A 25,669-nucleotide genomic window follows, 5' to 3' on the forward strand; every position below is an offset into this window, starting at 1 on the left:
GCATATTTCTTAAAATAAGGAAATAATTAGAAAATAAATAAAGATATGCATAATTTAATTCAAACTGATCCAAAATCTCTATGAAAAACTTGTGTAACCACATACTCATTATTTTAATATTGTTTTCAATCTCTGAACTGGAAAAATATCTTACTGATGGTCACTGATACACTGGTCTTTAAACAATTCTTTTTATAGGAATATAATTTTTAGAAACCTGGTGTACTGTAACTTCTCCATTTAGACAGCCTTTCTGTACACTAGAAGAAACTCCACATAGAGTTTAATGGTAACAAAAAAATCCACACATTTTTGTCTGTATCTTTCTACTCAGCTTTTTATCAAATAACTTTCTAAGAAACTACTGAGAGAATTTTGTCAGAAAACAAAAATACATCTTGCCTTATTAAAAAGAATGATAAATCCATCACAAAAAGTCTGAAAAAGTTCCATGAGAAGCTCAGTTCCAACAGAAAGCTTCTCTGAAACCCAAACTTAATGGTTCTACTGATTCATAGGGGTTTTACCAGAATGAATCTGCAAGTAGATTTGTACTGATGGTCTCCTTGCTAGGTGCCTATTGGGTTTGGGGGTTCCTCCTGTGCACAATTTTCTTCAGTTTAGTTCAGTAACTTGGCAAGTACAGAATTGATATGTAATTGCAAACTTACACTTATAGAGAACTACAACAGCAGTATCTCAGGAAGATGTCATCATATCACTGAATTGCTTCACTGGTAATTGCACCCAAGTAGATGGATGAGAACTTGAAATCTGGGACAGAAGGGAAGCCAAGGGAGCTGGTGAAAACACAGCTCTAGAGGACATACAGGGACATATCAGAGGGCTCCAGGGTTGTGAGGACTCCAGTAGAGTACCAGATATTCTGAGATTTTGGGGTTTGGTGCAACATGACAGTCATAGCTGTTGACATACAGAAGGGTGGAGGAACCCTTGAAGTGTCTCCTTTTGCTGTCCCTGGCCATTGATGTGGCACAGAATGGCAGTGTGTGGCTGCCTCCACAGTGGGAAGGTCACAGTAGCCTCTAACAGTAAAAATATGAAATTTCATATACTCTGTAGCACTTCTTTGCAGCAGGGCTGGATTTGGACACTAGGAGATGAAATACATGAACAAGCTGCTGATCTCCATTCTTCATGCAAAGCCAAGCCAAAAATGAAGAGCGGCTGAGTTGTGCTTCCTTTCATTCAGCTGCAGAGACTGGCAAAGAACAATCCTTAATTTTAATACGTCCCCAAGACTCATTGAAATGGGCAAGATTTGGATATGAAAGTGATTATCATCACTGACATCAATGAAGCAATGACCAGATTCCATCTTCTACAGGAAATCCACTTTTGCATGCTACTGATGCTAATCATAGTTACTCAGTAAAAATGGTGCTCAATATCCTGGGTTGTTCCAAAAAACAGAATTTCTCTGATCCACCAATAAATCAGAATCATTCTGATATTGTGGTCCACCACTACATTTTGTTTTCCTAGGGTTTGGTTCCAAATGTTCTTCCAGTTTCAATGCTGAAACCAATCACAGTTTCATAACCTCCCCATATATAAAAGTAACAGAAAGAAAAAAAAAAACCCAAACACAAAAGCATCTGAGAATTAATACACCATGTTATAGTTATAGCTGAATGTTTAACTCCAGATGTTCTCTTTTTTTTTTTTTTTTTTTAATGTAGCATAAACGTCGAGTATAAACAGTAAAAGCAACTCTGGAAAACCAAAGAAATTCTTTTTCCCACACTCCATTTAACCTCCAGAAGAAAGCTGAAGCACTGAAGAGAAGAAGGAATAAATCCATCAGAATTAGAGCCCTGATGCAGGTTAGTCTAACCTTAGCCTCATCCTTTCCACATTGAAAGTCACAATGCATGCCTTAAGTATTATGGACTGAGTTGTGTCTGCGCTGTTAGAAGTTCTTAAAGAGAAACAACAATAAGAGCACTTCAACTATATTAATTATTCTTATTCAAGTATTATCTCAAACTTGATAGTGCCATCCACACTCTGGCCAGCAGACCTTCACACAAGAGTGCAGTTCTGTCACTTTCTTTTACTGAGGTGGAAGGAAAAACAGCACCTAGCATTTCCCCCAACTGTAAAAAGCATTAAAAAAAAAAAAAAGAAAGAAAACACAAAAGAAAACTACTGCAAGTGTCTCTCTGGTACAAGAATAAAAATAAAAGGCAGGAAAACCACAAAGAAGTTCATCTGAGGCTAAGATATCTGAGGCAGGGCTCATGATTGCTTTCTCATGCTCTACTCCCTTGTTGAAACCCGATAGACATCTTCCATTTACAGTTCTATGTGGCCATCAGCCCACAGTTCAGGGTTGTTCATCTTCTTCCAACAAGGTCTCCAGCACTTAGCTTTGCTGAAGCACTGAAGGTTTCCAGAGTGTTCTTTCTGCCTTGGGAACTTATCTCCTCAGTGTAACATACAGTGCTGCTTAGTCTCACACAACAACCAAAGTTTTTTCCACTTCTTCAAGACTACTGGTTTTGTTACAATGTGTATTTTTACAAAAATGAATACAGAATAATGAAGACCACTGCTAGGTCTGACTGGCCTCTGCTACCTCCAGAGCAGGGCTCCCTCAGACACAAGTCATGCTGAGCTGACCTACAATTTTGTAGACAAAAAGAGGATGAGATAAAGCCACAGAATGAACTGCTCAGGTTCATAAGAAATGTGACCTAACTCAGCTTCATCTGGAGTAAACAACATGTCCAACTTCAAGGCCATCAGCCTTCTTATGAAGAACTTGCTTCAGCTAAAGAACTGAAGGGAACTCAGGAACTACACAGATTTATGTTTTATTCCCTTTACCCAGCTAATAAACAAGAAAGCTTTATCCTTCCTCTCCATCCGACCAATAAAAAAGCCTTGGGTAGGGAAGGTAATTCCTTAAATAAATCAAGGATGTCTTAATCCCTGCAGAAAAATTTTCTTCCTGACTTATAAAACTGAGATGTGAAAGATCATTTTCAGTCTTGTCTATACATTGCTCAGTATACAACTGAATGGCCAACTCCATCATTTTCAAGATCTTCTAAAAAATGTACCTTTACCTGCACAGAAACCATTCTAACCAAGATATAAGCACACATTTTTAATATTTTTACTTACTGCAAATCATTCTCCTTGCTAGAAGACTACTCTTTGTTACCAATAACTACTGATTCTAATTTAATGCAGCTTCTACAGTTTATTTCATCCTCATCTACTTTAATACTAATCAGCTATTTTTGTATTCATCTTACAAATATATAAGAGAAATATGAAAAAATATCCACCCACCATGAACAGGGTTTCATAGTTTTCAATCATCTTTTGCACAACAGCTATGATAGCAGTACTCTCTTCAGCTCGAGCTGAGCTCTGAACTGAGAATTCTTTGTCTGTAGATTTCTGCTTGTGCAACAAGTTAGGGCCAAAGATGGTGGCCAGGTTAAGCGATGTCATTTTGTTCCCAGTAATCTAGAAAAGAGAAAAAAAAAATGAGGTGGGGTCTCACAGGCCCTAATGTATACAGATATGTATATAGACACATCTATACACACTCACACTCCTAACACCCACACACAAACACACACTCTGTCCCCCCCTGATTTGGTAGATGCTTCATTCATCAAAACCAAAACTGCTGCTTGTCATTAAAAACGAGCAACTTTTAGAAACACCTTGTTTTGAACATCTCTGCAACAAGCACTGTAGATTTTCTGGATATATTTTCAAGTGGATTAGAGGAGTAGAAGGTGGAAATGTTTTCTGCCTTTAATTCCCTGGGAGCTCAACAGTGGCAAACTTCTGAACTCAGAGCAACCTCCCTCCTACCTCAGCATCTCAGCACGTTACTGTCTCCTAGGACCTAATGCTGAAAGCTCCCGGCTTTCTCAAGCAGCATTCATGATTTGAAACAAATGCAGTGATACTTTTCCACATTTAAACTCTTGAGATTATTAAGGAGCAGGCTCACTTCTTTTATGAGTATTTTCCTGTATTTCTACAACATGCCAAATGTTTACTTGTTTGGTGGCTTGTTTTAGTTTGTTGGGGTTTTTATCTTTTTTCCTACTTTTATAAACCTGTGCTCAAGGAAGCAACGTTAACCTGAATTTTGAGGAAACAAAAGGCTAGGAATACATACTAGACTAGACAGGAATTACCTGAAAAATATGTCATATACATTATTACATCAATACTTTCGTTGTCATATTTGTGATTGGACTATTAATTTCCCTTTCTATTCTTCAATAAAAAGTAAAGGTCATTTGAACAAATAGTTTTTAGAAAGGATATAAAGAGACACCAAAAAGAGATAGTAAAAATAGAACTTCAAAAGTGAGTTGTACAAAACATGATTTCAAAGCCGTATTTTAAATTTTTTTTTGTAGTTGATCATTCATCAAAGACTCTAGTCAAACTTTAAAATTGCACTGACTACATCTGTTTTATTTTTCAAAGAACTCAACTAGACAGCACAGAAATGACAGTAAAAAGCTTTTTGTTTGTAGGAGCCATGTGTAGTGTTGAAAAGAACCTGTACTAAGTAGGTGCATGGGCAGTGATAGCAAACATGTTGGCTCTTTGTTTAGAGATCCATCCCAGCAGGACTGTGAGAACAGCAAACCTTGTTTGCACAGCACCAAGCACCAGCTGTTTCTCAGGTGACCTGCTTTTTAAACTCTGAGTTTTGAGCCAACACAGATGCACAGGCACAGGGGGCCTCAAGTGTGCCAGGGCAGCCTCAGGCTGTGCCCAGATCTGCATGTGCAGGCTATTTGTACAGTGAGCCTTTTCTTAAGGGCAGCCTCAGGGCAGCCTTAAAAAATGTTGTAAACATTTCCACCAAAATAAACTGAATGAGCAATTTTAATAAAATTAGTCATCCATCTTCATCTTTGTTAGAGAAGGGTTGTTGAAAGAAATCAACAAGAGGGCCTGTGTGCCAAAGCTTGGCTGTTTTCCTTCCAGTGATAGCAAACAGTCTGATAAAATACTTTCTCTTGCCCTGGATGCTTTTATTCACTTAGTTCTTCATAAGTTGCTTAAATAATTGTGAGCAGAATACTGTATTATCTATAAAAGGTATCCAGTTGCACATAATATTCCTGATGCTCACAGTACTGTCAAGATAAGTGACAGAAACCTGCCTTACCAAAACACCTGTGGCAAAGCTGATGTACCATGGCTGAGCCAAATGAACTCTGCTCAGCAGCATCCCCTAGCCCTGCAATAAGATCCTCTTGGGTACATTCCTGAACCAACAGAGAACTCTTTGCAGGACCAGGGGGACCATGACCTTAGCTGGCTTATACATGTTTTTAAGCACACTAAAGTATTACAGGCTGCTTTTTTTAAATGTTTCCCATCAGAGCGATATAGTTTTTTATCAACTCCTTGCTGAGAACAAAAATAATAGCATTTAAAGTGGATTTAAAAGTGAAATGGGCCTTGAAGTCACATGCAACACTGGAAGTTAGGACTGGTAAAGATGGAATAACTGGAAGTTAGGATTTGAGGCAGAAATTTGGCAAAAATAAGTCTCAAAGTGCTAATTGTTGAAATCAGACAGCTGCAAAAGGGATCCAAATCTGACAAAATCAGCAGAATTTTCCATCTGGAAGACAAAATTCTCAAGGAGTTTCATAAGAGTCTCAGAAGTAGTCTCTGCTGCAGTTCAGAGGACTGAGAAGTCCTTCCACAGATAAACCAGTATATTTTTGTCAAGCACTGACAGATTATATTCATTTTATTCATTTAACAGAGTTGCCTCCTTTTACACAGCAGCCTACTGGTGCCAGCACTTCCCTGGTAGGAAATGGGAAGCCTGGATTTTCAGGTCTTCTCCAGCGTGAATGGGCACAGGGTGCAGAGAGGAAAATGCTCAGGGCTAGAGCTCAGCCCCATGGCTGGGGGTATTCTTGTCTCTGTGGGGTGAGTGCACATCAAACTCTCCACAGAATTTGGTCCAGGCTGCAAGAGTTAAGGAGGTCAGAAAGAAAATGGGCAAAGATGAACCCTGACTCCAGCTAGTGATGAGGTCTGTCAGTTGCAAGGATACAGATGGAGTTCCTGTCCTCTGTTTATTTTTCACTACCCAGGGCCCACAAGGAAGCAAAGAGAACCAAGGAGCGAACTGCTCTGTCCAAAACTAATGTAAAAAAGCAACAAGAGCAACAACAGAGAATGAAAAGAAAATGAAGAAGCATATCCTTGCATGCCTGACCTTTTCTGAGTACTTTTCCCATAGAATATTATGGGATAAAACAAGGCAGCAGGGGAAGAATGGATGACATTAGACGTTCTTGACAGCAAGGCTGGTACACTGAATCTCCCAAAGGAAGTGGTAGATGCTTTATTGGTTAAGTCATACAAAAATTAAACCTTCACAGCCCTAAGAACATTGTAAACAAATGGCAGAAGTACAGACAAACAGATAAAGTCTCTCCCACCTTTCAGGGATATGCCACCATTGTGTATGTTTCAAGGCTTTAAAGATCTCTTTTCAGACCATGAATTCAGTGAAGTCAAAGGACACAAGTGACCAGGACTTACCTCTTGGCCATCCTTGTCTCTGGTGTCTTCTGCATGGCCAGCTACTGTGGAGAGGAACTGCAGCAGGCGGTGAAGGGTATCGCAGTTACAAGGAGGTAGAAGATAAATGAGAAGCTGTAAGGTGCTGAGCTGCTCATCTGGCTCTAATACTAAGAGGGGAAAAAATATGTTCTAAGAAATCACTCCAACTAACCTAAAAGCAGAACAAATATACTGATCCCAACCCAAAGGAAGGTATAGGAATAGCTTTGTTTAAGAACCATTTTCCTTACAACATCAGAAGAAAAAGAGAAAACTCTAAGGAAACATCAAAACTCTAAGAACTACTACTATGGGATTTTTGCCTTAGTTGGTCAACATTTTGCTCACGAGATAAGATTTTTCAATAAGATTTTTCTTATCCTGAAAGAGAGCAAAACCCATGTTTTACACTCCATCACTGTTACTGGACTCAAATATTCCTTACTTTTCTACTTACTCCATTCATTTAGGTATGGCTACTGGTATGTACAGTAGCTATCAAGCATTCCAGTCAGGTTTATGCTTCAGACATTTTTAATCAGTTTTCTTACAGTTTTTCATCTCACAGAAGTACCAGGAGACTGGAAAGCCACCAGAGCAATAAAGGACACTCTGCCATCACTACCATCTACCATCTAAATGGTAGCCAGTGACAAAGGTGGGACAGAGGCAGGATCTCAGACATGAGGGCTAGAAAGCATCTGAAGAACCCATACCAGGCAGCTGCTTAAGCTTGAACTGTCCAACTTAACTTTTTTCCTAAATCCCTGACAGTGTGCACTTGGGTCTTAGGCAACACAATTGGGAGTACTTAATATGATGGCTTTGAGGACCATCAAAGAAGAATAAATGAAAGGAACAATATGAAGAAACTGGAATTTTTCAAGCCAAGCTGGAACTTTGGTCAGTAGACAGATCTAAAAATTCTAAGAGACAAAGATTCAAATGGGAGTCTGTGACCTGGCACTGCTGGATCAAAGACAGGGTCAGGTTTTAATAGAAAACATGAATTCTATCCTTACAAATGCAAAAATATATATAGTTAGTGAAACCCTTGTTCTACTTTTCTGGATTATATTTCTACAATATAAAACCAAGAAGTAAAACCAAGACCTCAGTAAATTTATACTAAAGAATATACTATATTATTTATATTCTTATACACTATATTGTATTATATATATAATTGTTATTAAATATAATATATAATTTATAGTGTATTAAACAAATACTTGGAGAAAATCGAGGGCCAGAGCATTAAAGGAATAGACTAAAAGAAGGCTATTAGTAGAGACCAAAGAATGCAAACAAATTAGCCTTTGAAAATTGATAAATCAAGATGCTGTAGAGCTCACAGAGAGTGTTGATGAAAGGTGTATAAAGCTCTCTGGTGAGAAGTGGATCAGGCATGTCACGCAGAAATTCCTTTAACAAGGCAGCAACATCATGAATGCTGTGCTCTTCATCTAATACAACATCTACACCTCGGTCAAACTCTTCACGTAACTGAAAAACATCATGAGAGAAAACTACAGTCACTTATTGTCCCCAGTAATGCATCCCAACACAGAAAATCTTTAGAAAAGCAGATTTACTCCTTTTTAATTTCAAGAGTGAGCATGACTAGTCTTTGGTAAGGTCAACGACATAATTAATATCTAATTGCTGCTTAATATGTAATAAATAACTTAAGGTTTGCACCAGGCTGTAATAAAATACATTTTTTTTCTAGCTAATATATGACACTCTTGTATGAAAACATGTATCCAAGAATAATTTTTGCAGAAATGCAAGATTCATAGCAAGGGCAGAAACCAGAGAAAATAAGGAAAATTACAAGACAGGCTCTCATATCACCTTACTGCATTATGGACTCAGAAAGACTAAAATTGCATTTTATAACACTTATGATTTTGTAGAAAAACATTATTAATAATATCATGTTAATATCCACCAAATTCACATATCTCTTGTCATTTAAGACTGTATGTAAAGATAGGTATCAAGCAGACAGGTTCACTAAGACTTCACAGTATTCCTTCACACACACCTTGTTCTGCTTTCCTAATTTAGTTATGTTCATTAAGTAATCATCATTACAGAGTTCACAAACAGCAAGCTAACATCATTACAAGGTATTGCTAATTTTTTCCCCTGCTTTGGTCCTCAGACAAATGCTGTATTAAAGGCATCACACTTTGAATTAAAGGCATCACACTTCCCAAAGGCAGATGAAAACACTCTTCCAAATCCAAGATATCTTATGAAAAGGTAAAAGCTTGCCCTTCTAGAGGGATTTTCCAGCAGAAAGAGCAGAATACTTTCCTCAAGGAAGACAGCTTCACCTTTTACTGTTTTTGCATTTTGAAAACAGTCTAGAGGTTTTAAAACTATTTCCTAGAAAAAAACTGTACCTTTGCTAACCTTATGAGGTATCACAATGTCACACCTATCTTCTCAGAGAGTGATTACAGCTAAATCTTATAAACAAGAAAATGTGAGGTATCAGGTTTCTTCATCAGGAATATTACAAATACACCAAAGAGAGGAAAGAAGCTAAGTCACAAGCAAACTACATGCCTGTAAAAATTTGTAGCAAATCTTGGTCACATGCAAATCTATCTTCGGTGTGTTCAGTGTGAAAATCCTTTGTTTTCAGCTCAGACTGTGCTTTCATATTGGTTGATAGATATTCATTAAAAACCACAGTCTCCATTCTAATTTATTAGGATTACTTTTAACATTATTAATATCAGTCATTATTAACAATAAATAATTATACTATGATGACCAGAATATGTTCTTTATCTAATATTATTCTTTGATTTATGGTCAAAGATTTTCCAGTGCCAACTTGAGAACTTCATTTCCAGCCTAATTCTACTCTCCAGACTGGTGACAAAAGCAGAACATCCCTGCAGAGCACCATAAATTACCTCAATCCAGAAGATTGTTTCTGTGCTTAAGTGCCCAAAAGCAGCTGAGGAAACAGATTAGCACTGCATCAGGAATTCAGACTTCCCAAATAGCTGGCTAAATCACAAACTGCTGTTACAGACTTGAATATGGCACTTGTGATCTGATATCCTGTGAGACCTACAGAGATATCCTAAGCAGCAAAATATCATAGAAGCCTTGATGAGATGTAGCCACATTTCAGGCCCAGGTATCATGGCTGTTAGAAGTGTATATTGTACATTTAAACTTCAGGTCTTTCAGACTCCATTCACATGGAATGCTTTCAGACTTTGGAAGATACAGGTGGTGAACTACAGCATCCACTGAATCTTGGATATGAGAGATGAGGACATCTGTGCTGGAGCAGGGGATAGGAGAGCAGAGCTCCAGCTATTTCACTCTTCATCCTCAGGGTTGAAGCTGCCACAATGTCACCAGGCCCAGCATCAAGGGTTCCCCATCCCAATCTTGGCAACAATGCTCAGACACAAGATGGAACCTGGCACCCCGATGCACCAGATCTCCCACCTTGAGTCAAGATGAGCTTGGGAATCTCTGTCCTACACCTCACTGAACATGAAAGAAGAAGTTTGCAAGAGATACAAATGTTCTAGGTTTTCTCTTCCTGCTCACCAAAAAAACCCACCTCTGGCACATGTATCTACTTACTTATGTATTTACTGCAACAAACTACAGTCGAAACAGGACATTTTCTAACTGAGGAAGGAAGGCAAACAAAATATGCTTACTTTCTACACAAGAAAAACTAATGAACAGCTGCAAAAGCACACCAAAATCTAAGTGCTGGGTTTGGCTTTCTACGGTTCAGAAAATGAGTGGAATTTTAATTGAATCAAGACTTTCCCATGTGTTCATGTTGACAGCATTTATTAATGTAACTACAAGGGCCAAGCTGATGCTTGTTGTTTAATGAAATATATCAGCTTACCTAGTTCAATAAATTAGTCCATGTAATAAAAAACATAGATACCCAAATCTCTTGATTTCCCCACCTTTTGAAAACAAAGTAGAACAAAAAGTGGTGAAAGTCATTAATGTTCAGAGTAAGGCTTAGTTTACAAGTGAATGATAGAAGCTCTGCTTTTTCCCCAGATGTATGATGCAATTGTACTCACCCCTAATGATTATGTATATTTTGACACTGAAGCTTGCAAATGTGAGACAACTTCACTACTTTATCTAGTTCAGTGTTGATCTGAAAACTGCCTCTGCTGATGTTTTTATAGCCTAGTGTAACACCAGTGACTCAGGCATAGAAACTGCTGGAGAATGAGCTACAATTCAGTAGGCTATGCTGTCATACCCGCCAAAATCAATTCAGTTTAGCTATTCAAGGTAACTTTCCAGAATGATAAAACATTACACTATGAAGTTTTTGCAACTTTTTGCAAAGAACTATAAACTGTAGGATCAGATGCAGTCAAGCTTTCTGTTGCCTTTTTTTTTTTCTGTTTGATGATTTTTGTCTTAACTTCCTGGGAGGGACATTTTCCTCTATCTTTTCATCTCTTCCTTATGCATCATGCAAACACTAACAACCATCTCCACTGCTCTAATTCAACATGTATTCCCAGCTGCTGGGAATGTCTAGGTGGGTATATCTAGGAGCTAACACCCACATTTGACTTTATCTCTGGAACCTAATTGCACACCATCTGTGCTTTTTCATAATTTAGCTGATACTAAGACTTGGAAGGGTCTGCTCTGAGCTTGAAGTCTAGCAGGGGTAAAAGAAAGGTGATATTTAGAAGCAGCAATCTTAGGGTAAAAGAGATTGTTCTGTACTTGCATGTTTTCTCATACCGTGAGTTTTCCAAAGAAGATTTACAGTTTGAGTTTACTTTGGGAACTTCAGCTGTTTCTGAGATGAAACGAACAGCCAAGATTTTTTTTCCCCTGCAGTGTGACCTTTGGAAAATTTCTTCACTGTAGTTTATTTGGATCTCCAACCCTGTGCTACTTTTCCAGAGCAAAACATACAGAGACTGTTAACCTGCTGAGAACCTGACAAGGATTTCACCAGATGTAAAAGATACTGGAATAGCCTTTTATGAGCCATCAAAAAATCAGCAAAGTCACTGACCCAGAAAGACTAAATTTCACCATGCTACAGATGGGAAAGAAATAACAGAAGGAATCAGATTTGTTTATATTATAGCTGATGAAAGAAAATCATATCCATATCCACTCACCTGTCTTACTCTCTTTTTTGAGCTTCCAACTCTGAATATTCCTACTGTCTGGAGACCTGCAAGTGAAACATATCATAGCACTATTTTACTGTTAAATTTTCTCCTGAAAATTGCATTGAACCAAAGCATTCTGACCTATGTGTGTACTTATAAGAATAAATAAAAAGAAAAGTAACATATTTCTCCACAAATGTTTACTTACCATTGATGCAAGATGTGATTAAGAAGCCATCCACTGTGGTTTTAAAGGATCACACTTAATCTGCAAAATGGCATCTCTGTGACATTTCTGATGCCACTTCAGATGTGCCACTGCTATGAGGAACAGAAGTATGCAGAGACTGGGGCACTGCTCAGGGTTTGGAGGTGTAACTTCCAGGACTGATATCAAAGGAAACAGGCAGTAAAACAACTAAATATGTGGGCACTGAGCTGTGTATTTGGATACAGGATGAAGCTGGTATTTGGGGTAACTCACTGGCTCCAAAGTTCCTGTCATGACAAAGTTGAGAGTCTCCTTCAAAGGTACCTAAATTGGGCACTCAGGCAGACTGTGAGAGGGAAGAACTTCAACAGGGAGTTGTGTGCACTTTATAAGGTAGGAATAACTATTATATAGAGGGAAAGCTATAAAGAAGCATTGTGGTACTTTAGGCAAAGTGCAGAAGTGTGTCATTTAGACTTAAAGCGATTAGGAAATTTGTGTTGTCTGCTATTTCATAAGAAATCAGTTCAAACCTTCTTGTAGTCCTGCAGAAAGCCACTACAAATACAAAAAATTATAATTTGGTTCTCAAATGGACATATTTGAGAACTAACAGGACCTGAAAAATTTGAGAGGTGACATGGTCTTTAGCAATGACAATGTGCGTGGAAATTTTAGAGCCTGAAGGCCTGTGTATGTAATATAATTTTACATGGTTATACAGTTTTGCAAAAGGGATGAAATTATCCATAAGCTTGGAAGTTTATGGTCTAACAAGGACTACTCTGCAGCTCTAATCTCTACTGACATACAGGAAGTGTAAAATTTCCTTGTGAAATGCCTTCTGACAGCCATTAGGCTACATTTGCTTGCTGGAGATGTGTCAACTTGAACAGTATTTGGAGTTGCAGATCTTCATCACAGAAATTCAGATAGGATTCTGCTTTTTAGATTTTAGTCTCAACATAACACCTCTTTTCAAATCTTCTCTCTTTGGTTAACAGAAAATTACACTGATGGGCTACCATTTAGTAAATCCAGGAACACTGGCGGGGAATCATCTGAGATGGAGATTACACACATTGGGCAATCTGCAGGCTGCTTACCCATTCCTACACATGCAGCGTTTTTGCTACACTGCAGGTCTACAGAAAGCCAGGCCTTTATATCTCTGGGATGTGAATCCAGGGAAAATAGGGAAGGTGAACAAGGACAGGTGCTCTAATGTCTAAAAACATAACCATTTTTGTCATATAATGCTCAGAATTATCCTTCAAAGCAGTCATCAGAAACTGCTGGTGATTTGTTGCTGGAAAAGGACTTATGCATGTAGGCAAGTATTTCAGAATCATGAATGATGTTGCTACAGTGTCCACCTTCTACCACTTTTAGGTTTCTCTCAGTGCCAATGACTGTCTTGTGAAAAGCAGATTAAATTCAAAATTGAAGAATTTGCCCCAGATTATATCGGATTATTGCACTGTGGTATATCACAGTTTATTCTTAAACAAGGCACAATAACTCATCATAAATTTCCTTTAAAAGAAAACTTCAGTGTAAAGGAAATATAAAGAGCATCATATGGAAAAGAACTTTGTTATGAAAGTGCATTAACAGGATTAAAAAATTTATCACAGATGATCAGGTGACATAAAATCACAGTACACAAATGATGCTCAGCTGGATGGCTTTTTTAGCTGACTCAGATACTTTTATGTTCTCCAAACTCAGCTACCTTTGCTTAAAGGGGTGAAAGTCATTCATCTCAAATTTAATCATCCCATCCTTACTTGTCAGCCATGGTATCTAAGCTCTGTGAAAGCCTAACAGCAACTATCTTTTGCAGTGTTCCTTGATACATTAGTAAGGAAGATAGTTTTCAGTTATGAATTGTGAAAGCTCAGCATTGTTGTTTAAATTGCAGTCCCTCATCTTGCAAAAGCCTTTCATTCAGAGTTAGTAAATGATTTCTTGCTGGTGAAATTAGCATCAAATACATAATTTGCTGTTACAATCACCATTATTTTATGGTTTGTTGATTATCTGGCCACGGGATAACTCCATCTTCCTGTGGCCAAGTTATTTCAATTATCATTAAAAAACTTTACAAGGCTAAGATCCATTGGCAGAGATGGTGAGCAGATACCTAGATTGACTATTGTTTCTGCATTAGGTAAAGCTGTGGGAGGCTTGTGTCTGGACAATCATGAACACACAGGAAGAATGCTGGCAGGAGTTTGTGATTTCCTTTGGAGAGGGCAGGCCTGAGCCTGAGGCTGGTCAGGAGGAATCAAGCCAGAGACAAACTGAGTATTCAGCCTTCAAGCCTTGCAGGGAACAGGAAGATGCTACTTGGAGGTTAATATATATGTAGCATGGAATGCTTTCTTATTCTGAACCCCCATCTTCAAATATCAGAAGCCTTACAGCATAAATAGTTAATCTAGATCTCACAGCTTAAGATCCACTGGCTGTGCATGACTCCAGACTGACTGGAACATTTCAGACCTTTTGTTCTGAAGGAACAGGTAAACCTGTGGGGTGTGAAGAGCTGTTTCTGCAGAGCTGAGCACCCCCAGTACAAGATGGGTGACCTCCAAGAAAAGGCTCCATCCCTGTGCTCTATGGGCCAGATTACAAGCTCACAGCACAGATCTTTAGTTTGGAAAGCTATCATGTACGGAATTACTTGTGAGACAGTATTTTTAGCAAGAGGCAAAACATGAGGGAAAATGTCTAGCTTTCAAAGATGTCCTTGCATATACTTACTTCTCAAAATAGGCATTTATTTATATTATAGTAAAAATACATCTGGCACTCCTGGGAAAACAAAATATTCTTACCATGCTTTTCCAAGTGCTGGCAGCAGCTATCTACAAGCCGGGGAACCTGCCTGTAAATAGGGTTCAGGCTTAGTTTCTTATCTCTTGCCTTTTCTTTCTTGCTCTGAGCTTCTGCTGGCAAAGACAGCTGGAGAGCCTCCAACAATCTTGAGTGATTGTCATCAAGATCTGTGATAGAGTCCACAGACATTGCACCCTGTAAAATACACACACGTGAACAATCAGTAGGGCTGGGGAAATCTCAGCATCACAGGACGTCCAACAAAGACTTTTGCCTACCTGCATTTTAAACATAAATATAAAAATATAATTAATATATAATATAAATATAAAATATCATTAATATAAAATATAAAAATATCATTAGCTACAACATTTTTATAAATTAATTAAGTTATAATACCAGTGTAATGGATAGGAATGGTACCAATGTTACTCTTATCATATTACAATGAATACAAATTAAAATACTGAAAATTGAAATGCTTTCCACTCCTTCACTCCATGCTTTTACTGATGTAAGCCTGCATATACTGCAGGGCAAGGATGAATCATGGTCTGTGGGTGCACCTCTGAAGTACTGTATTCATGTGCATGGAGATATTTAAATATTTTTAAATCTTATTGACTAGTTCTTCTGTATCTTGGACCATTGTATCAGTGAAATTTATGCAAAATGATTAACAACCATACACCATATATATTTAACAGTTAATATCCCAAATTCATACATCTGTGGAGTTTGAAATAATCCCACTCTATCACAGAATAAAGATACACCAGAGAAGTTGAGGTGTAATATTTTTTAAATAATTCTATTTCACATATCTTAATTTTTTAAAATCACTAAAATTCCAATGAAAGCTTTGAAATCCAGGTTTTGATTACAGCAAGGTGCAGAAGTTCAAGCAGTCTGTAAAGGATAAAGCAGCACAAGCAGCTGGAGGTTTCTGGCATGTTTTAATTTTCACACTTTAAAAATAAGATTTTTTTTCAAAGCACAAGATTCCTGTAATTTCATTTCTCATAAGTCTTATTAAACTTAGGAGGCAAAAAAACATTCTAGGTCCATGTATAATAATAAGAATAATATTAATATTATTAATAACAACAACAATAAATAATTAACACAAATAAAAGTTTCAGATTTTTTCCTATTAAAAATATCTCTTGGAAACAATTTTCTTTCTTTCTGAAACAAAACATAAATTTTACAATAACATAAAATGTACTGTAAAGGGATGAAGCCTGTCATCCTAAGAAACAATAACAAAAATGTAAATTTCTACTCAAAATTTTTCTGACAATTATAGTTTGTTAAAAGCTGACAGGCAATTTATAGACTGCTAGTCAGAACTCTTATGTCTATTACATGAGAACTTGAGAATTAAATGAGAATTGCTTACAAGGGAATTTAAAGCTCTAAAAGTATTTTGTTCCATCAGCCCAGCCAGCTGAACTTTATGAAGATTTTCAACTCATAGGCAAAATTCACAAAAAGTCCACTGAGATTTCAAACTCATTCATACATTTCTAGTTCTTAATACCTTAAAAAAAACCCATTTAACTTATCAGGTATAGTTCTGTTTCTTGTAACTCATGGTAGATGTATAAATGAAACACAGTGAAGTTTTAAGATTTTTTTTTACCCACATTACTATAAACAATTACTAGATCCTTTAGAATGCAACTTTTGACCTTTATTTCTGATGTCTCTCATAAGTACATCTGCTTGATTCCTTTTACCATTTCCTGCCAACAGGAAACAAAAACACAAACAAAAAAACCCTCCAGACCAAACAAGAACCTCTGGCTATGATCCATGTGTGTAAAATTCCAACTGAATGATATTTTGAGTTTATTTAAGAGTTTGGCATTCCAAACATCAAATAAAGGAATTGGCACTGAAAATCCTAACTCCACCCTCACCAGTGCAGCCCCTGTGTGACAGGTGCCCTCCTTTATAACCTGCCTTTATTGGTCCCTTCCTGTCTGCAAAGCATCCTCACCTCATGAATCATTATCAGAGTTACTTAAATCGGATTCAGATCCCTAAAATAGATGCAAATACAGTCAGTTCAACGTGGTCCTTGGGCATTTTATCAAAGTTGTGGATTAACTGGTACACTGAGCTGGCTTTAGGAAGAGTGACCTTGAGTTCAGTGACTGAAGTCATGGCTTGGCAATAACAAGTTCAGGCCAGCTCTGATTTTACAAAGTGCACAAGAAAATGTTACCAACATACTCCACAAACCCAGCTCAAACTCAGCCAGACCTATTAGTCTGGGCTCAGTCTGACCTACCTGACTGCTCAGGAACAGAGGAGGAGACTGCACACCACTGCTCCAGGTCAGTAACACACACACTGCAGTGCCCAGCAACTAAAGAAAATCAAGTTCCATCTGCCAGCCATTACCTTTGCACATGATGGATGCCAGTCCCTGCTCCCCCATGATGAGATCAAAACCTAAATACACTGGGGAAGTCTTAATCTAAGCACACAGAAACATGAAGGAAAGTGGAATTTAAAGTCTCAACTTCCAACTGCTGGGCAAAAATCCTACACAGAAAATGCAGCAACAGTGACTTTTGTCAAGCTGTTGAAGAGAGAACCACAGCACTCACACCATGAGCTCTGCAGCCAGCATTACCTTCTTCTAACTCTTATTGAAAGTCTTAGGTGAGTGTTTGAAGACTCACTTTTGTGTTTGAAATACACAAAAGTGAATGACACAGTTGCAAAGAAGTAAATGGAATAATGATAAACAATCTCTCCAGTTTAAGTTTAAGAGGACTGGACTCCAGGTGTCTGTGCAATATTTTTGTGATAAATTGGTTGTATCAGTTGCATTTGCTAACAAATATTTTTTCCTTTTTTTGTAAGCATTTGTCAGTTGAAAACAGGGCAATGGTGCTCAAGAGATAAAAGATAAGTGCAGGCTTCCTTATCATCCCCTAAGTAAGCTCAGGGCAGAGGGCTAAGTGCACTGAAAAACAGAATTATAGAGACAGACAAGATATGGGACACGAGTTGATATTAATGTTAAATAATGGGAAATTCATGAAGTTTATTAGGTAAGTTCATTCCCTAAAGAAAATGCCAGATCCCTCATGTCACACTGTCCACCTTAGGCTAACTTTTATTTCTCTGTGGGTGAACCACGTCCTACTGCTTCTTCATGGCTGTGGAATAAAGGCTCCAATTCTGCCCTCTGAAAGCTGCAAAGGCATTAATGACAAAAAAATCCCCAACTATCCAAACAAACAAAACAAGCAAAACCCTCCCTCAACTTCTAGGAACTTGGTCCTGATGGATCTCTGTGGATGTACCAAAGGATCCATGGCCTTCTGCCTGCTCACTGGTCAAATACAGGTCAGAAATCTTATAATCCAATCTACGTGAAAAGAACAGCAGATGAGTCACCTCTGGACACATGAGTTATCTTTCCTATGAAAAAAGGTTCTGAAGCCAATGACTACATACAGTGAAGTTTTATTTTTTGTCATTGACTGCCAAACTCTGAAAGAAGTTCATGGGTTTCCCTTAACTTAGTCAAATTCATGGGTTTCCCTTAACTTAGTCAAGTAACTTTGCACTTTTGTGTGAACACAAATGCCTGCTCATATGGTTCGCACAGACAAACAGATGTGAGTTAATGAGTACACAAGACTGCAAACACCATGCTTTCAGTTTTGCAGACAGAATATAGACACTTCAAGCTTCAGCTGGCAGCTAGACAAAGAAAGAGTCCCATGACCTGCCTTCTGCCTTCTCTCAATTTGCAATTTACTCCAGTTCCACCCCTCTTAATCCCTGGTTTGAAGAGCCCAACAGAGAATTTCTATGAAGCAGTTTTAGGCTATGGATGAAAGAAGGCGAGGTTCTTAAGAAAATACTTTCTTTTCCAGAGTCTGTTCTTGCACCTTAATTCTTGCTCAGATTTATTAAAAGGGGTTTTATTCAAAGTATTGTATTATGCAATTTTTTTCTCTCTCCATTGCAAATGAAATTAAAAAGCCAGAAAGTCTAGAACCTCTATTCCATGGTAACAAAAGAAAAAAAATTACCAACTGTAGAACTAGAAAGTTCAGAGCATAAAATTTACTTGCAAGGAACAGGTTTATGCTAAAAAATTATCAATTTTACATGCAGATTAATATTCAACCTAAACCCACCACTATGTGTTTTGCTGTCAAAGGCTTCTTCCTAGTCTGCATGCAGAAACATCCTTTGAAGACCCTGGCACAAATCTAGTCTGACAACTCCTTACTTACCATGGAGGATATGATAAGGGTTAGAACATGAGGATTTTTATTAATATAAGGATAGGGGTTAACAGTCAAGGATAATTATTATTTATTAATATAAGGATTGGGATTATTATCAAGTTAGAGCTAGATTAAGATAAGTATACCTATAAATATCAAACACATAGGTTTAGACTTTAAAACTGCTGAAAAAATTAGGTTAAAGACAGATCGAATTTGTTAAATCTGAAAGACTTAGAAGGAGGTAGATAAAGGGAGCAAACAGGAAGACTTCTAGATAATCTCTCTGCCTCTTTGTGATCTGTTACAGACTCACAGGGTCTATATGACCTTTTCCCACCAGCATCAGCAAAAGAAGATTTCCACTACAGTTAAGAGTTTTCTGAAGTTGATGAGGCTGACTTCCACCTGAATAAAAACCACTATTGAACAGAAAGTAGTCCACAGTCCACACACACAACAGGGATGTCCTGGTCCAGTCAGACCCTCTGGACCTACAATCACACACCCCATTGTGATGTGTCTACTTACACGCCTCCTTGCCCGTGGCGCTGGCTCAGGTGTGTTAGGAGAAGTGGATTCATTCGGTGTTTCTGAGGTGGAGCTGAGAGATGAGTTACTGCTGGAAAGTTCTTTGTTCTGTCTTTTAGTTCCAAATGGCAAGAGAAAGGCCACAAAATCTGAAACATCTTTTTGCTCTTCTCTCTGAGAGTCTTGCTTGAGCTTGTAGGCCCGGTCATTAGCAATCACTTGAGACAAAGGCATTCCAAAAGCCTGGGGAATAAATTCTGCAACAACAACAAACGCCTAATAGTTACCAAACATCTGGTATTTATTTAGTACAAAAAGAATTAACTCTTTCTTTGTTAAGAAAAACAATCTGAAGTCTCTTTAAATATACAGTAATTCCAATGAAGTGTTGGACTCAGCAATAATAGCAACAACCATGCCAGGTTGTTGTAGCCTATCGTATCTGAATCATACATCCAGTCACATAATGCAAGATACTCTGCACAGGATCTGGAAAATCACTTGAGATCAAATCTAATTAGGATGTTAACTTCCACCAAAAGTAAATGAAGTCAGGCACTTCTGGTTACATGTAGATGGTGCACAGGGGCATCAGAAGCTCTGGTAACCATCCTGAGACTGAGCCTCATTGAAGTGTTCCAAAGCTCTCCCTCCTGTTTCAGATCCCTCCACCAGGCTCCTTCCTCATGAATGCTGTAGGGCACCAGAGTCAAGGGGTCCTGGCATGTGCATGGGTTTCATTACAGTTCAGAGAGTATCAATCTACCTGTGCAGAGAGCTTTGAAGTACATTCACCCCTCAGATTAAGCCTTCAAAGATATAATTTTAAATTTACACAAGAACTATACTGTTTTAAATACTGATAAGATTGAACCTGTTTAATAGTGCTATATCAGTGTAAAGTTCCTTTGTAGCAGTAAAAAAGCATGGACACATGGAAATATAGGAGAACACGTTTGTCTCCACTAAGAGAAAGAACATAATCCTTTCACATCAATACAACTGTAATGTACAAAACCAGCACATATCTCAGATCTCAAAGTAAAATGCTTAAATATTTTACAAAATAGAAAAATTTTTTACAGTGAATCAATCAGCAATTACAAAATTCTCATCAATAATTTTCAAACCATATCTATCTGAGATTAGCAGAAGCAAAACTACTGAGACAGATTTCCAACTAGAACTGGCTTGTGCTCAAAAGAAATAGAAAAAAAATTAGTTATCGATGCTATTCACTCTGGTGAAAATAAGTGCAACTTCTACTAGGTTGCAGCTTCAGACATGCTCAGATCAGGCATAAATAAAGCACCAGAGATTAAAGCCAAATTGCCAAATTTCTTTAAGCATCAAAGAAGGAATTATTAAAAAAAATACTATACATCTCTTTTGCCACAATTACGTAAATGATGAAACCAAAATTCCTCCTGGGATTTTAAGTCTGACTAGGTCTTTGATGACACTTGCTAATTGTATCTGGATTTGTATTGAATAAGGCATTGAAAAGAAGAGGATATTTTAAGAATCTTGAATGAGGACACTACTAGTCTATCACACTAAAGAAACAACAGCCCATTGTTCTGATTTGGTAGAAACATTCCTGCTCTTTAGAAGCATGAAATGTTAAGATATGAGTTAACTTTAGTGGCCAGTCAAAACTAAATCAGGAAGCAGTGCCTCATATATCAAGCAACTCTGGAGGTGACCTGTGAGTAGAATGACACCTAAAACCATCTGCATTTAATTTAGGACAAGAAAGAATATCCTCACACAGATATCAAGCAATGCAGGATTTGCCAGTTCCTGTTAGACTTTTCAGTCAGACTTTAGACTTCAGTTAGAGTTCAGTTAGACTTCTCCCTCCTGTACTCAGCAGAGTGTGTCTATAAAATTATGACAGTATTAATTTTTTTTGACTGTCCTGAATTATCTTCCTAACGAACATTTAAGATGATAAATTTGAAACGCACATGTGCAACACGTGTCCCCTCTGGCTGTCTAACCGGGTGCTTTCTTATACTCCCAGCACCCCTTTTTATTTGTCCTTCTACAACATTTCCTGAGAAAAGCCAACACAGTATATTCCTCTGGTTTGGCTCAGAGCTGCCTATGATTCAGACTGGGAGAGGACAGCAGTATTTATTTAGCTCATGTGATGCCCAACAGCAGGCTGGGGCCATTGATGCTACATCAACTGGGGCAAGATCAGCAGGAGATGAGCTCTCAGCACTGCTTCATTAAACAAGTTTCATTAAAATGACCCTCTCCTGACTTCAGTATGTGAAGGCTGGCATTTCAAGGTAGGCATTGCCCCTCCCTGGAAACTCTCAGGTGTGGGATTCCAGGTTTTTAATTGTGCTTGCTCAATGTAGCCCAGAGAAAGGACAATGAGCCGCTACTCCAGACTGCTCTGATGTAGACCTTCTCAGGACACAGAACCACTTCCTCAATTTCTCAGTGTCTGGCAGAGAGGTGGAACTGGATGAAAACCAACTGGCTGAATTTCAGATTAAATACAGATGGCAGTGGGGCTGGCTGGCAGTGGTAATTACATTGAAGAGTTGGCAAACCCAGTAAAGTTTTGCTCATTTGTTGAAATTAGAGAATCAGTTGCCCCCTCTGCAGACTGCCTGCAGCCTCAATTCCCACCAAAATGTGTGTGTGGCTGTGGTGGCAGGGAGCATGTTCTACCCACCACGCTTCAGAAGCATTCAATCCCAACAGCTTCCTTGTTGGACAGGTAATTAGAGTGAATGTTAGCCCTTCTGTCATTTCAGATTCATTACCAAAGAAAAGCTGTACCATGTGAAGTAATTGTGAAGTAATCAGCAACCCAAGGATGGGACAGAAAGGGCTGCAACTCAAATCACAAGATGTGTGGGTTTAAAGCTCCAGTCTCACAAGAAAGGTAAAAGGACCAACTGTCTTTTTACAGATGCATGCTGGGGATCCCCTCTGTCAGAGAGGTTTCATTTGCATGAAGAAATGTACCTTAAAGCACTGGCTCAAGCCTTGGTCTGCTGTATACATACTGAGTGCCAAAGCTACTAAGTTAGTTATTCTCTGTAAATTCAACAAAAAATTGATCACTTATTCAGTGAGGAGACTGGGCAGCTTAAAAAGACATTTTGCAAAAAGCATCATGTAAAAATGTGAAACAACCTGGCAGATTGGGCAATCAGCTTGGAAACAGACTTGTATCCCTAGCCAGCACCACTTTTAATACACTCCAGTTTTCAGTGTTTACTGGCAAAGGAGGAAATTTACTATTTTGGAGAAGTGCATAATTTCTCTTACCAGAAAGTCAAGCTCGCAGCTGAAACAAGATTCTTTAAAAAATTTTGATTGAAACTGATATGTTCCTAAGAAATCTTTCTTTGGCGGTAAATCATCATTTTCTAATAAAAAGCAGCATATCACAGAAAAATTCCTAGCCAGATCAAATAGGAGTTTCAGTGATCCCAAATCCTCCTTTTTGCTAATCAAATGATAATATTCAGGATGTTGACCCACATGATTATAGCTTACCTGACCTCATGTCACCCATCCAAACATAGTTTAAAAGACTCTCTGAAGTTTCAGCTGGTGAAAACTGCTTTCCATCCCACAGAACATAACAGTCTATTAGGAGCCAGTGAGATCTATATTCTAGATTCTAATGAGTCTTTCAATACTAATAAAGTGAAAAGTAACTGTGGTTAGGGTCCTTAGCATTTGGAGTTTTTTCTTAAGTACATCATAAATGTTGGTTTTGGGTTGCTAAAATCTGTGACCAGGATTTACTAAGGTGCTTGTACCATATCTATTTAAATGACAGGAATAGCTTTTAAAGGGATATTTAAATGGGGTCTTTAAGTCAATCTCCCCAGCTAGCAGACAGGGTAACTCTGTTTCTGCTAGATTTCTGCTAACTGAAATCAATTATTTCAGATCTGCAGAGACAGTGATGGAAGCAGAAAACACGGAAAAGAGAAACCTCAGTCCATAATGGGAACTCTGAAACTCCTTCCATCTGAAGGTTCTTCAAAACATGCACTGACTCCAGGAGATTCAAGAGAAGACAGTATTTTCAGCACCAGTTCTGTGGCTGAAAATCTCTTCTTCAGCTACTCACAGCTCACTGATCTTCAAGGAGTAATATATGGCCCTCCCAATTACATATGCTTTTTTGTGGGAGTAGGTCTGGGGTTTTTTTACAAAAAATTAAAGAGACTATTTGGTACTTTACTTGACTTCAGTATAAAATATGACACATTATTGATTTAAAAACCCTCTTTTTATGCCTAGAGAGCATGAGAAACATATTCAAAGTTTTTTTTATAGAGGCATGGTAAGCTGGTGGAAAGACTTTAAAAAAAAACCAATTTCTGATAAACTACAATAAAAAAGAGACTGCATTTATTCAGTTCCCTCCTTAGGCACACAGACACCACAATAGGCTGAATTACTGAGAACAAATGCAAACATTAATATATTAATTTACTGAGCATGAACAGGAAGTAAACACAAATGACATTTTCAAGAATTTTGAACTAAAGAAAAATTGAACATCTGCTGGATTTGCATATGCCACAGAGTTACCAGGAAGGCCTTTTCTCGTGAAGTCCTGCATACACAGCAGCTCTGCTAAGGCCCCAGAGATGAACCTGTTAAGTATTTACATACCATGCAGAAACATCAGCAAAAGGGATAATTCTCAGTTACTCAAGCAATCACATAACAAGTGGTTATAAATTGTGAGCAGGTCTCTTTGTTAACCTGTAGGGTTTTCTGGAACCAAGGCAAAACAAACTTGGCTTACTGATAAAATCTTCTAGGGCGAGTAATTTCTGGGAGGCATCTCTCTCAGGAATGCCTGTGTGTACTCTAGAAGTAGGTCTGCTTTCACTGACACCCCTATCACTGGCAAGGGATGGCAAAAAACCCTGCTTCTGCTGCCTTAAAGATTAGCACTGAATTCATAAGGGAACAATATCCAGCTGCCAGCAGACAGCATCCTGAGAATGTCTTATTCCAAGCAGCACAGACATGTTACTGCTCCTTCAGCCTGAGTACTGTTTGTTAGCAGCCAAAAGCAATGTTTGGAGACATCTGTAGGCAGTAGGATTGAGGGTCATGATGGCCATTAATAACAAGGAGGCCGGGTAAAGCAAAAACACTTGAACGATAGAAGCTGAAAATATTGCTTAAATGTCTGGGTGGAGTGCTGCTCTCCTGTTTAGTCTGTTTACATCCAGCAAGTTTTGCTATATCCTGCTTTGGTGAATTACTCAGAGATATAATAACAATTGAAAAAAACATTCCTTTTACAATTTCTCCACTTTTAACGAGATGTTGACAGATATAAAAAAGGACAAAGATATATGAAACTCATTTAAAGTGCATTAAATTCTACTGTGGTGTCTTTATTGGCCTTCAGAAGTGTGACAAGTTGCTGAAACTCTCACTTAACAGACAGGTTGACTGATCATCTAAATAAAATGTGAATTTAGACAGTAAACCCTCCATAGATTGGACTGAGTCCTAAAATACAAATTATTAAATCTCCAAACAGTCCTAGAAAAAATAAGTACCATTACTTTTGGTTATGCCTTTAAAGCATAGATGCCTGGTGGGGCAGGTGGGGAAGAACAGTCTTGGGCACACATTAGAGAGAGGTGGCACCTCTCCAGAGAGTAACCCCACAAACCTACACCATGGGGCAGTTCAGTGCATGTCAGTGCTGAAGGAGAGGGTTTGCCAGGCAAGAGCTGCAGTGAGGCCTCCATCGTGCATCCCTGGTGACCAGCATGGTGGCCCTTTCTTTCCACCTCTGTGGCCTCCTCTGCCAGGCACATCCCTGCTATCTTTGCAACCCTCACACATGATCACATGGTGCTGCATGGCTGTCAGGATTAACCTTCAGGAGTCTGTCCTTACAAAAGGAGATTTTCAGGTGGCCCATACACTCTGGGCAGGACCAACAACATGCCCCCCTCAGCCATTACTTGTCCGGGTATGTGGGGGATCCCAGGCTGGGACAGAGAAAACACAAAATGTTTGGG

The 25,669-nt window shown here is 38.3% G+C and overlaps 1 protein-coding gene across 3 annotated transcripts in view; it reads right to left on the reverse strand.

The window, feature by feature from the left end:
• ARHGAP6 (Rho GTPase activating protein 6) overlaps positions 1 to 25,669 on the reverse strand; it is a 313,488-nt gene that overhangs the window by 12,197 nt on the left and 275,622 nt on the right. For all 3 annotated transcript variants that reach the window (XM_058018515.1, XM_058018516.1, XM_058018517.1), the window contains exons 4-9: positions 19,626 to 19,882; positions 14,826 to 15,021; positions 11,778 to 11,833; positions 7,962 to 8,112; positions 6,586 to 6,734; positions 3,325 to 3,504 (exon numbers count right to left, since the gene is read on the reverse strand). In XM_058018515.1, the coding sequence (XP_057874498.1) occupies positions 3,325 to 3,504; positions 6,586 to 6,734; positions 7,962 to 8,112; positions 11,778 to 11,833; positions 14,826 to 15,021; positions 19,626 to 19,882 (989 nt within the window). The remainder of the gene's footprint in view (positions 1 to 3,324; positions 3,505 to 6,585; positions 6,735 to 7,961; positions 8,113 to 11,777; positions 11,834 to 14,825; positions 15,022 to 19,625; positions 19,883 to 25,669) is intronic.

Source organism: Melospiza georgiana, chromosome 2 (assembly GCF_028018845.1).
Source record: "Melospiza georgiana isolate bMelGeo1 chromosome 2, bMelGeo1.pri, whole genome shotgun sequence".
NCBI classification, from domain to species: Eukaryota; Metazoa; Chordata; class Aves; order Passeriformes; family Passerellidae; genus Melospiza; species Melospiza georgiana.